General features: G+C 41.5%; 1 protein-coding gene across 1 annotated transcript in view; it reads left to right on the top strand.

Annotated features, from left to right (window-relative positions):
- LOC126189901 (probable small nuclear ribonucleoprotein Sm D2) overlaps nucleotides 1-12450 on the top strand; it is a 46975-nt gene extending 34525 nt beyond the window's left edge. The window contains exons 3-4 of the mRNA XM_049930978.1: nucleotides 11898-12032; nucleotides 12209-12450. Of these exons, the coding sequence (XP_049786935.1) occupies nucleotides 11898-12032; nucleotides 12209-12313 (240 nt within the window). The 3' untranslated portion in view covers nucleotides 12314-12450. The remainder of the gene's footprint in view (nucleotides 1-11897; nucleotides 12033-12208) is intronic.
- The last annotated feature ends 287 nt before the right edge of the window (nucleotides 12451-12737 follow it).

The raw sequence follows: 12737 nt of genomic DNA, 5'->3' as shown, positions 1-12737 counted from the left end.
AGACACCAGTTAAGAGTTAAGCGAAATTTTAGTGAACTTTATGCTACCATATGGACCAGCTGCTGATATAGGTTTCCAGCTGAAGGACAGAAACAGCGCCATCAGTACTCACAATCTTCAAAACATTATGAACAAAAAGTAGTGCTTCTATTCCTTTTGGTTCAACAGGCAGGCATCACTCTATATAAAATGAAGATACTGAAGCAGTGGAACACATTTTTAGTTCAGTGACTGGCAAATTTCAGTACAAAACAGAGTGCACAGAAGTTGTATAAATTGAAAATTTGGATCAATCACGTACATTTTGGAACCATTTAAAATTCTTGGAAAATGAGTCTCTTATTTATCTTTCAAACCTAAAATTATGTTAAATAAGGCTATGTTTTGATTTTTATGGGCCTTTTAACATGATAATGTGGTAATAAAATATGTTTTATGTACGGCAAAAATTTCAGTTGTTTATAAAACCTGTTCAGCCGAAAAGTGGTAGCTCTCCTTTTCAGGGAATGTAGAACCATATGGTACTACAGGAAAAAAAACAATATTTTATGGGTTGGCATTGTTGAAAAAAATATATATTTCCATGAATTATAAAAAAAAGTTCAGAACACTATAGCAAAAGAACTTTGACAGATAAGTCCAAATGGAGGATTTCTTTGTAATCATAAAGCAATTATCTTTCAAATAAAAATACCCGAACAAAATATCTAGAACTGTTCCAGAGATACAGCATTTTAAAATTTTTTCCAAAATTTTCATCTTCAAAATGGTATGTGCAGTGTCATCTTTGGAGGGCTGTATCTCAGAGCAGAAATTTTTTTTGACAAAAACAATAAGTTAGTGTTCCTTACTTAATCCTTCATTTTAGCGTACGCTAAATCCAGTAACATCAGAGACTATGAAGGTAAGATTTTTGTAGTCTGCCTGAATTGATATGAATATGCCTATTGTTTGCAGAAGCAGAGAATATGTTACAGTTATTGGTAGAATTGTCAACATGTGTGTTGTTGAAATATGGTTGTGATGTCCCAAAGGTAATAGAATACCCATTAAAATCCCACCATGTACAATATAATAATTGGTAACTACATGAAGTGAAGACATTTATAGACAGTAGTTGTTACAATTAAATATGTTATCCTTTCTTTCCAGTATCCATTGTGAAGGTGTTTGTGTTGCACACAGGAAACTTAAGTTGGATATGGTGATAATGAAAACAAGGTAGCTGTCTTTTAGGCAATGGTCAGTGTATTTATGGTGGGTTACAAGTTTCAGACGCAACTGTTTACCCTTTATGCCCACCTGTTATAGATGAAGAAATTATTTGTTTCAAATTAAATCTTCTTTGTTTTCATCTTTTCAGCGTAACTTAACCCAAAATCTAAAGTCCAATTGATATGGCATTTCAGTGAATCTATCTTCTCAGAATCATGAATGCTGCAATGCCACCTTTACTAATAGAGAGCTAGATCGTGCTCTCAGTTCATCTCGATCCTCTGCCCCAGGGCCAGACACTGTCAACATTCAGATGTTGCAGCACCTTTCTCCTGTGGGCAAGAATGTTCTGCATAGTTTGTACAACCGTCTCTCGGCAGAGGGTATGTTTCCTAGACGCTTGCATGAAGCCACTGTCATACTAGAGATGGGTCGTTCGTGAACTAATGGGTCCAAATGAACAGAAAGAGTGAGGAATGAATTCTAAGGAATGGTCTTTCATAGTTCACTTCGGTCGCGAATTTCTACATATAGTTCCCAGGAATGGGAAACGGACAGTCTCGTTCCTGCAACGGCACGTCCGCCGGTCTCGTTCCAGCCTCGGGCCCCATTCCCGTCTGTCTTGGCCTTGGCCTTGGCCTTGCTCGGCTGGACTCGTCCTCCTTCACGTGGCCACTCTTCGCAGTTCCACTGCCGACTGCTCATAGTTAGTTCAGTATCAAGTTGTTGTTCATTTCATTTGCTGTGCACGCCATTTCTAGATAAATTTCCAACCTTTTTTTTGAAATCTGAACTTCTGGTTCTTTTCGTATTTTATTCAGCATCCATGACTGTTAATTAAAATGTATTTTATAATTATATAAAAATTATGTGGTAAATACATACATTTTTTTTCAGGTAACAAAATGGCATATCAGCTTACTTCGCTATTTCGATAAATAGCAAAAGAAATACTTGTAAAAAGGCAAGATTTTTTGTTATTACACATGCAAAGGAAGTCGGCACGGCACACGCGAGTGCCATTTTTCATTCTTCTTCTTCTTTTTCTTCTTCTACTTTTTTTTAAATCCAAGGTAAAAGGGCATTGTCATTGTTGTGGAAGGCAGATCGACTTACAACCAGATGAAGCCGACGCTCCATAATCGAGTGTCTGGTGTTACATTTTGTAAAGAGAATATGATAACTTCTACAATATTATTTCAGTGGTACAGGGTGGTGCACAAAAAGTCGGCCCCGTGTACGAGACTGCTGTTTCGCCCACCAATCAACATCTATTGTTTCGAAGTTGTTGTTAGCATTAGCTTTCTTGTTATTTCTTCACTGCCTAATTATTACATGTTTATCTATTCTGCTCATAGTGGTTAACAAATTGTGCGCAACTGGCGAGAAGTCTGTACTCGGGACCGGTTTTTCGTGCACCACCCTATATTATTTCACTGCGATCAGCCACATAATGCTACAGTTGGCTAAACGAGAGGTTTTGCAGAATCACAAAAATTAAGTGTGTGAGAATACTGTTATGAATAAAAATTCTGTACTCCAGAGGGAGGCAAGTGCCCCCTCTTGTCACCTTCCATCTTCAGTCACCTATAGTACTAATTTTTCATACGACCAAGCGCAAATGTGTGGTGCAAGAGTAAAAATGAACGGTTCCCAAAAAAGAGCGATCACCATCTCTCACCAGCTGTGGTTGCAAGGTGATGGAACACATGATTCATGCCAGTCTTGTATGCTGGCTCAAGTTGCACAATTTACTAGTTGTAGCACATTGTGGATTTCGAGTGCGCCGTTCTGCAGTTGACCATCTTGTCACTTTTTCCATCCATCATGAATGGTTTTCTGGGGAAATCCCAGACTGTGGCTGTGTTTTTCAATTTGGAGAAGGCCTACAACACCTGCTGGAGAGCTGGTGTCCTCCGTACTCTCTACACGTGGGGCCTCCGTGGCTGCCTGCCCTACTTCCTTGAGAATTTTTAAAAGACAGAGTTGTCAAGGTGCGTGTGGGTTCTGCCTTGTTGGACACCTTTATCGAGGAAAACGGTGTGCCTCAGTGTTCTGTCCTGAGCATCATCCTCTTTGCTATCGTCATTAACCCTATCATGGCCTGTCTCCCACTGGGCATCTCCAGCTCCCTTTTTGTTAATGATTTTGCCCTCTATAGCAATTCTCAACAGACCTGTCTCATTGAACGGCGTCTTCAGCCATGTCTTGATCATCTTTACTCATGGAGAATCTACAATGGCTTTCGTTTTTCAGAGAATCTACAATGGCTTTCGTTTTTCCACTGACAAAACCATTTGTATGAATTTCTGACAGCCTTATTTACGTCTTGGTCCTGTTGCTTTTTTGTTAGTTGAAACTGAAATTCCTGCAGCTCGTGCTCAATAGGAAACACTCGTGGTTCTCCCATGTGTCTTACCTGGCAGCTCACTTTACGTGGTCCTTTTGTATCCTATGTGACCTCAATTATACTTCTTGGAGTGCAGATCGAACCACCCTCCTCTGCTTGTTCTCGTCCCGTGTCTGTTCGAAACTAGACTAGGGGTGCTTTGTTATGCATCTGCACGTCCGCCCCTCTAATGCTGTCTCAAAAGTATCCACCATTGTGGCATCCATTTGGCCAATGGTGCCTTTTAAACTAGCCCAGTTGAGAGTCTGTATCCTGAAGCTGGCGAACTACCACTGTCTTACCACCGTTACTTTCTGCTCAGCAGGTATGCAAGCTGTTTGTCAGCAATGTGTGGCCATCAAGCCTATGCCTCTTTCTTCGATGACTCCTTTGATCGGCATATAGGGTGCGTCCCTGTTCTATGTTACCTTCTGGAGTCCGCTTTAACCACTCACTCCGGGGGCTTAACTTCATACTACCTGCAACTTTCCCAGTGGATGTGAACCCTTCATGACCTTGGCTTCGTGCAGTGGCCTGTGTTCACCTTGGCCTTTATTCACTTTCTATGGACACTACTCCAGCCTCGATCTATCGCCTTCAGTTTCACGACCTTCGCATGGAACTTTGCGATAGTACCTTTGTATACACTGATGGTTCTCAGACTGGCCATAGTGTTGGGTGCACCTGTGTCATTGGCGTCAATGTGTTTCTGTATCTGCTTCCGGCACACTGCTCAGTATTTACAGCCGAGCTCTTTGTACTGTATCAGGCCATGGAATACAACCAGTGACACAGGTTTTTCAGTTGTGTTCTCTGCTCACATTCTCAGTGCCCTTCAAAGTCTCTGTGCGCTGTACACCACCCATCCCTTAGTGCAACGGATCCAGGAAAACAGTCACTTGCTCACTCTTGATGGAGACACTGTGATATTCATGTGGGTTGCTGGCCATGTCAGTCTGCCATGAAACAAGGCTGCTGCCAAGGCTGCAGTCCTTGTACCTCAGCCCGCTAGTTCCAATATACCCTCCAATGATCTTTGTTGTTGTCTGTCAAGGGGTGGTGGTGCTTTGGCATCGCCATTGGTCCTCCCTTCATGGGAATAAGCTACAGATTATTAAGCCTCTCCCAGCGGCTTGTATGACCACCTCTCGACCCTCTCACCGGTAAGAGGTCATTTTTTAACTAGGTTGCATATGGGCCACTGTCATTTTAGCCATCGCCATTTGTTAAGTGGCGCTACCCCGCCACTTTGTGCACATTGCACCAAAGTTTTAACTCGGGGTGTATACGACCCGGGAGATCCGGGAAAAACCCGGGAATTTTTTCATCCGGGAGAAAACCGGGAAAAACCCGGGAATTTTTTAGAATTCCGGGAATTTTTCATTATTTTAGGCTTCAGTTACATTTTTGCAATATTGACTCGTAAGAATCGATGCTCCAACAAAGGATATTACTGTATCCCGCTACTGCAGAATAATACTACAACAATAAAACGTGAACGAGAAAAAAAATATGAAAATAAAACATAAATTGGAAAGGAAATGTGCCATATACAACAACAAAACACAGTGCTCATACAAACGTTTGCCAACAACAAAATGTGTCAAAGGTGTTAGGAAGACTATGCAATGCTTTATAACAGCAAAATGTCTCCGATGAGAGTGACGTCACAACGGTTTAACTAGATTCGTTATAGGAGTTACGAGCGGGCTCATGCGCATGCGCAGTTGAGTGGCGGGGCAAACCGATGTATCTGACCCGAATGACAATTACGGGGGTGGAGGGGGCGCCAAATTCATATTCTTGAGAAGAAAAAAATCATGTTTCACAAAGAGCTAGCATCCAGCGCACGTTGGTCTACCGATTACTCATGATTTTGAAACGCATCCCTCTTGGTTTTTGAACGCACTCTGTAAGTTGATTTCTGAATGAATCATAAGTTAAATTTTGAATACGTGCCTAGTGTACGTGATGTCTGTCACGGGAATCCTCGTCGCATCTAGAAATAAACTTTCCTGCAAGCAAAAGGGGACCGGGTTATCCGAGCTGAGCAGAGTAAAGCCGAACGAGTGAACGCCAACCGCTGTCTGATGATGTGGTTGATTGGGCTTGGAATGATCAGCTGTGCTATAATTACTAGCGAAATCCATAGAGTCAGACTACCAGAGTGGAAATAAACGACTAACAGGAATAACAGGTAAGAAAGATTACGTATTATCTTCTCGGTGTATCCAAGAAAATGAAATTTTGTCAGAAAATTTTTGGCCAGATCGCTCCACTTGTAAGGGCCAGGTGTACAGCCCCCTTCTAGCAGCCGATTAACTTCTATTCTGGAAGTAGGGCGGAAAGTGGTTTGTACGAACATCATAACGCCTAACCGGAGAATAATCAGGGATAACTAAACCGGTGATTCTGGCAGGGTTAGTGAAGTTAACCAGCGACTAAATTTTGACAAAGGCAGGAATAGTTCCAGAGTTAGTCATGACAAGATTGTTTGTTAGGACGAGGAACGGGGACATCACACCAATTAGGGAAGAATATGACGATTCCAAATTTAAGTAAAAATCTCGTACTACTACTTTTCGATCTCACGGTTCATGCTCGAGAAACTGGGGCGTATGAATGAAATGTGAAACTATTTTCTAACATTAAACTATTTGCTTGTAGTAGGCCTAATAGGCATTTTATGTTGGTCTTCGTGAATTATATTCTGTCGTGTTATAAAAATGACCATTTGTGCAAAAACAGTCTCGTTTATTTGGTATGTGTTACAATTTCCGCAGTGTTAGAAAGATCTATTTTGTTTTATCTAGCAGACAGCGACAAAATAAACGTAATCAGATTTGAGACACCACACCAGTCATGGGTAGTATTTGTATTAACAACTTACGCAGCATTAGACACCGGTATTTCGGCCTCTTTTCTTTTATGACATAACGTAAGATCTTTTAATGTTTTACACATACGAACATACGGGCTTCCTGCGTCATCGTAGCTGCCAAAGCGCGGTGGCGCCTCTTACCTGGCGCTCTCTGACGACTGCTGAAACGAACCTATTTCTAACAGGTCACGGGAAAATATTGCGAATGGCTGTTTGAAAAACGTTACTTTCAAAGCAAATTTACTCTTTCGCAAGTGGAACTATGTGTGAGAATGTGCGATGAATTCCTTAAATCACAGAGCGTTTGATGACGAGCGATTAGAAGTATTTAGAGCCCAGATCAGACAATCGTGTCGTTATTATGAGTAAATTGATGTAGTGCTACGGGAAGCTGTCGCTCCTCTGCGGTAGCTAATTTACTTGTGGAAAACTTTGAGAACAAGTCACTGGACTCGGCTAAAAATTTTACTGGCACATTTGTGTGATGTATCTTAAAGTGTAACACGGACAAGAAAAATCAACATTATATGTGAAAGCTTAGCTTCTATTGCAGCTCATTAACCTTAGAGACCAATGTTGTACGTGAAAGCTTTGCTTTTCTTGTAGCAACACTATGTATATTAATTTAAAACATTAACTTTTCCTGTTTGTGTACCCGCGCTACTTAACAGTGATATTGCTATTAGCGGACTACATCACGTGTCCTACGCTCTGAATATCCGCTGTCATCGGCTGGCGGGATCACGTGACATGAGCAATGACTCGCTTACAAAAGCGTATCGTAATCTCGATTACATGGTTCGGAAAGTAACATGCGGTGTTTGGTGGGATTCGAATTTATACTTTCGTGATACGAAAATATACAGCGTACTTATTGATGCAAAAAATAAAAAAATGAAAAAAACTGTCACTTAATAGCACGGAAAAAGTGTGTTTTCATCCGGGAGAAAGTGTATTTTTAACCGGGAAATCCGGGAAAAATCCGGGAATTTTTTTTCCTTGTCCACGTATACACCCTGTAACTGTCCACCATTTCCTGACGGAATGCCCTGTCTTAGTTATTGGCCGTTTTAGCAAACGACGCATGAGCTGTCGACTGTATTTTACTTTTTATCCAACGTAGTGATATGGTGAACGCTATTTAATTTTTAGTCCTGGACCTCCATTTCCCTATGGTGTATTTTATAGCCCTTTCTTCATGTCCCTGTTTTTATTTGTCCTCTGTTAATGTCAATTGGGACTGACGTGTAGTTGTTTCTTAACTCCTCTCTGTCTTTGTGTTCTATAGTTTTGACTTGGGCACTTATGACCCCAGTTGTTTTTGCGCCCTAAAAAAAACACACACTGAATGTCATATTCAATATTTTTGGGTTCTTGACCACACTTGGACATCAGTGTCTCTTTAAAATGTATTTTGTTAATAAGTTGTCTACAAATAACAAAATTCACATTGCTTAATCTTTCTAGTGGTGGCCATAAAGTACCTTCTTACATGATAAGCTGAAAATTATGGATGAAGGGCAACAGACAGATTCCATATTTCTAGATTTCCAGAAATCGTTTAACACGGTAGCTCACTGCAGGTTGCATATGGAATAAGTTCACAGATACGAGTGGCTTGAACACTTCTTAAGCAATTTAGAGTGGCTGCTAGGTTTGTTGCTGCTAGGTTCGGACAACACATAAGTGTTACAGATATGCTTTGGGAACTCAAATGGCAATCCCTGGAGGGAAAGCAACTTTCTTTTCAAGAAACATCATTGAGAAAATTTAGAGAACCACCACTGAAGTTGACTGCCGACTGATTCTACTGCCTCCAACATACATTGCGTGTAAGGGCCACAAAAATAAGATTAGAGAAATTGGGGCTGATAAGGAGGCATATAGACAGTCATTTTTTCCCTCACTCTATTTGCGAGTGGAACAGGAAAGGAAATGGCAAATAGTGGTACAGGGTAACTTCCACTCACACCATATGATAGTTTGCACAGTATCTGTCGATGTAGATGTAGTAGATATTATTGAATATGTGTTGTTTTACAGAATTACTGGTGTGCAAGTGGGGACCAAACTCCGAAGATACTTGATAAAAGGTATTTTTGGAGTTTGGTCCCCACTTTCACACCAGTAATTCTGTAAAAAGCATATTGTTAATAAAAGTGAAAACAACTGACAATTTTTTTTCTCTGGGCATAGTCACCCCCCAATCCTTTGATAGTATGGTAACTATTAGTTCCGTCTTTGGGGGGGAAATGAAAATGGAAGAGCAGGTCACTGAAATCAATGGCAGATTCTTGGTCTAGCCTTGATCCTGTTACAGGTGGATCCCTCTCACCCTGGGATGAGAGTGCGCAGTGCTTCATTTCCAGCTTTCCACACACTAACCCTCTCTCGTCTAGAAGAAAAGAGTTAGCTGTTCTGGAACCTAAGATAGTGTCTTCCTTTTCACTTTCATGTGGGTCTGTTGGTCACACTAAATATGTTGTCTTCTTAAAGTAAGCACTGACCAATTTTTTCTCACAATTTGTTTTGTTTGTAGAATTTCCTTTTGTCTATTAGGTCAGTCAAGATCTAGACAGTACCTGCTACTTAAATATATCTGGTAGGTGAAGTATCTGCCAGGCCAGGGGTTCAACATAGATTTTTGCTAGTTACAGGCAATGCTTTGTCAAATAGGCTAACCGGGTATGCTTGACGGTCTGTTGATTTCAAGCAGCAAATGCTTGTCTCCAGCAAAACATATTGTTCCTCCAACAGTACTGCGGAACAAGTGCTTTGGGAAAAATGACTTACATTAAACCTTATGCATATTTCTTGATCAAAGTATTAGGTAGAGTGGATGGAGTGTTCACCAATGCTGGTTCACCAGTATGATTTCACAAGTGTGGAGTAAAGTGCTGGGAAATTCAGTGTGCAAGTCAGTCAGCCGTACTTGGAAGATCCAGTCATGTGGATTGCCATTAACATTGAAAATTAGAAACTGTACTTTTAACACTAGGAAAAGACAAATTTCTGCTTCCTGTAAAGAAAAGATGTCAGGTTGCAGACAGGTACAATAAAGACATTCACATAAAGCTTTCAACCACAGCCTTCATCAGTAAAAGAGAGACACAAACACTATTCACACACACACACACACACACACACACACACACACACACACACACACACACACACACACACACACAAGCAAGCAAGCACGTCACATACGACCACCAACTCAAGCGTATCGGGCTGTATGCAACTATCACATGAGATGCAAGCAGCAATCTAGAGGGGACGAGCAAAAGGAAGGAGACACAAATACTGTCTGGTGGAGTGTGCAGGGACTAGACTGCCAACAGGCAGAGTGTCAGGAGGTTGTGGGGCAGGGAAGTTGGGAAAAAAGGTGCGGAAGAGGTGAAAAGCGGGGAATAACGGGCAGATGCATTGGCAGAGGGCTGCAAATAAACAGGATGCGAGATGGGAATGGGGAGGAGTCAGTAGGACAGAACGGTGATAACTGTTGGATGGAGGATGTGGGGACCATACATTACAATAGGTTGAGGCCCTGTGCAGTTCAGAAAAGCTGGTGGTAGATGGAAAGATCCAGATGGCTTGGGCAGTGAAGCAGCAGTTGAAATCAAGGGTGTTATGTTCAGCTGCATGTTGTGCCTCAGGATGGTCTACTTTGCTGTGGGCCACAGTTTGGTGGCAGCCGTTCATCCTGGTGGACAGCAGGTTGGCAGTCATACAAATATAAAACTGTGCAATGATTGTACCGGAATTGGTAAATGACATGGCTGCTTTTACGAGCGGTCTGGCCCCTGATGATGCAAGATAAACCTGTGACAGGACTGGAGAAGAAGTGTTGGATTGGTTGATTGGGCAGATTTTGCACCTGGGTCATCCACAGGGATATGATCCATAGGGCAAAGGGTTGGGATTGAGTGGCGTATGGATGTACTACGATGTTGTGCTGGTTGGTTGGGTGGGCAATGGAACACCACTTTAGGAGGAGTGGGAAGTATCTCGGGTAGGATGTCCCTCGTTTCAGGCCATGATGACAGGTAATGAAAGCCCTGGTGAAGGATGGTTCAATTGTTTGTCTGGGGTGGTGCTGGGTGATGAAGGGGACATTCCTTTGTGGCTGGTTGTTGGGGATGATTGGCTGGTTGTTGGGGATGATTGGAGGGTTGGGGGTGTGAGGGGCAAATGGCACGGGAGATCTGTTTGCTGCAGACCTCGCCTCCTCTGTCCTATCATCTCCTCCCCATTCTAGTCTCCCACCCTGTTCATTTGCAGCTGTCTACCAACACATCTGCTCACTTTTTCTGCTCCTTTTTTTCCACCACCTCCCTGCCCCACAACTACCAGATGCTGCACCTGCTGGCAGTCTAGTCCCTGCACACTCCACCAGACAGCATTTGTCTCTCACCCCACCTGTACAGTACTATCTCTTCCCCTTCTGCGCTTCCTCGAGATTGCTGCTTGCATCCCAGGTGATAGTTGCATTCTGGCCGGAGATGCTGGAATTGGCAGTCATGTGGGCTTGCTTGCGTGCGTGCGTGCGTGCGCGTGTGTGTGTGTGTGTGTGTGTGTGTGTGTGTGTGTGTGTGTTTTCTATTGGTGAAAGCTGTAACCAAAAGCTTTAGGGGAGTGTCTTTTAATTGTGCCTGTCTGCAACTTGATGCCTTCTTTATAGTAAGTAGTATTCTTTCTTTTCCTACGTTGTTGATATTGCTACCTGGAGTTTCCATTGTTTGATTTTTGCTGAAACTGTACTTCGAGGTAATTACCCCCCCCCCCCCCCCCCCCCCCCCGCGCTCTCTCGCTCGCTCGCTCTCTCTCTCTCTCTCTCTCTCTCTCTCTCTGTGTGTGTGTGTGTGTGTGTGTGTGTGTGTGTGTGTGTGTGTGTGTGTGTGTGTGTGTTGAAAATATTCAAACACTAGTAAATTTCATTTCTTGAGATATTGTTCAAAGCAACATTTTGAAAACAGTGGTTGTTCTTGTTTGAAATCTTGGACAGTTTGACATTTGGCAGAGCAAATCTAAACATGAGCCTGCTGGAAAACAGTGATCCTAAAGGCACTTCATACTCTTAGGTGAAGGGGAACTTAATGTCATGTTTTTGGAACCATGATTGTCAAATGTGGAAAGAAGAAAGCTAGAAAGTGGGGATGGGGCTAGCTACTGGAACTCTGAATCCAGACACACGAACCAGGTTTGGAGTAAATGATAATTTGCTTTCTTAAATGTAACAGGAAAGTCTATGGAAACACGCAGTAGAGCAACTAATATGTAATTGTGTGCAAGTTGAAAAATAAAATTTGATTCATTGTAGGTTTTGTGTTTGCCGTATAGTTATTTTGGAAGCATATTTAAGAGGGGTGATGTTAATGATCTAATTTGTGTAATGCCTGTTAAAAATAGGTACTGATCAACTGCCGCAACAATAAGAAATTACTTGGTAGAGTGAAAGCCTTTGATCGTCACTGCAATATGGTGCTTGAAAATGTCAAGGAAATGTGGACAGAGTTGCCTCGAACTGGTAAAGGAAAGAAAAAGGTAATGTTGGAATAAATATTTAAATGTTTGAAGTTGATGTAATTAGGAATAAGAGAACAAATGGAACTGTGTATATGTAGATCATTTTGTTCTAAAGTTTGAATGAATGCTTGTTATTTATTGTAGACATATTGTTGGTTGTATAATGTTGTTGATATAAATTTCGGTATTTTCAGGCAAAGCCAGTAAACAAAGATAGATTCATATCAAAAATGTTTCTGCGAGGGGATTCAGTCATACTGGTTCTTCGAAATCCACTTGCTACAGCAGCTGGAAAGTGAATAATTGTATAAAAAGTGGGACTGGAGTGTGTTGTTTCTGTGGATTTGTGGATTTCAGGACTTGGAGAGATATTTTGACTAATTTTTATTCTGTCTGTACAAACTCCATTCATCTAATAAATAATTTGAATACATTATATATTTTTGTTACTGGAGATACATATTGTGATCTCTCTGAAACTTTTTAAGTGCTGAGTTAAGTTTGCACTGGAAAAAATAAAAAAACGTGAGTTTCCAAATATTAATCATTCTGAAAATTCTATACAGTGTCTCTTAGTTAACTTTGAAATGATTGCAACATCAAACAGCTTATGCATTCTCTAGAACTCTAGTTCTACAGATTTCAAATTTTTTGATAGAATTATTTAACATTTTGACACTGCTGCTTGGGGTAAGGTTTATTTTCCACCTCGTGCATCTGAAT

Source organism: Schistocerca cancellata, chromosome 1, assembly GCF_023864275.1.
Source record: "Schistocerca cancellata isolate TAMUIC-IGC-003103 chromosome 1, iqSchCanc2.1, whole genome shotgun sequence".
NCBI classification, from domain to species: Eukaryota; Metazoa; Arthropoda; class Insecta; order Orthoptera; family Acrididae; genus Schistocerca; species Schistocerca cancellata.
Note: the sequence above shows the minus strand (reverse complement) of the source record. Positions and strands in the feature narration are given on the sequence as shown.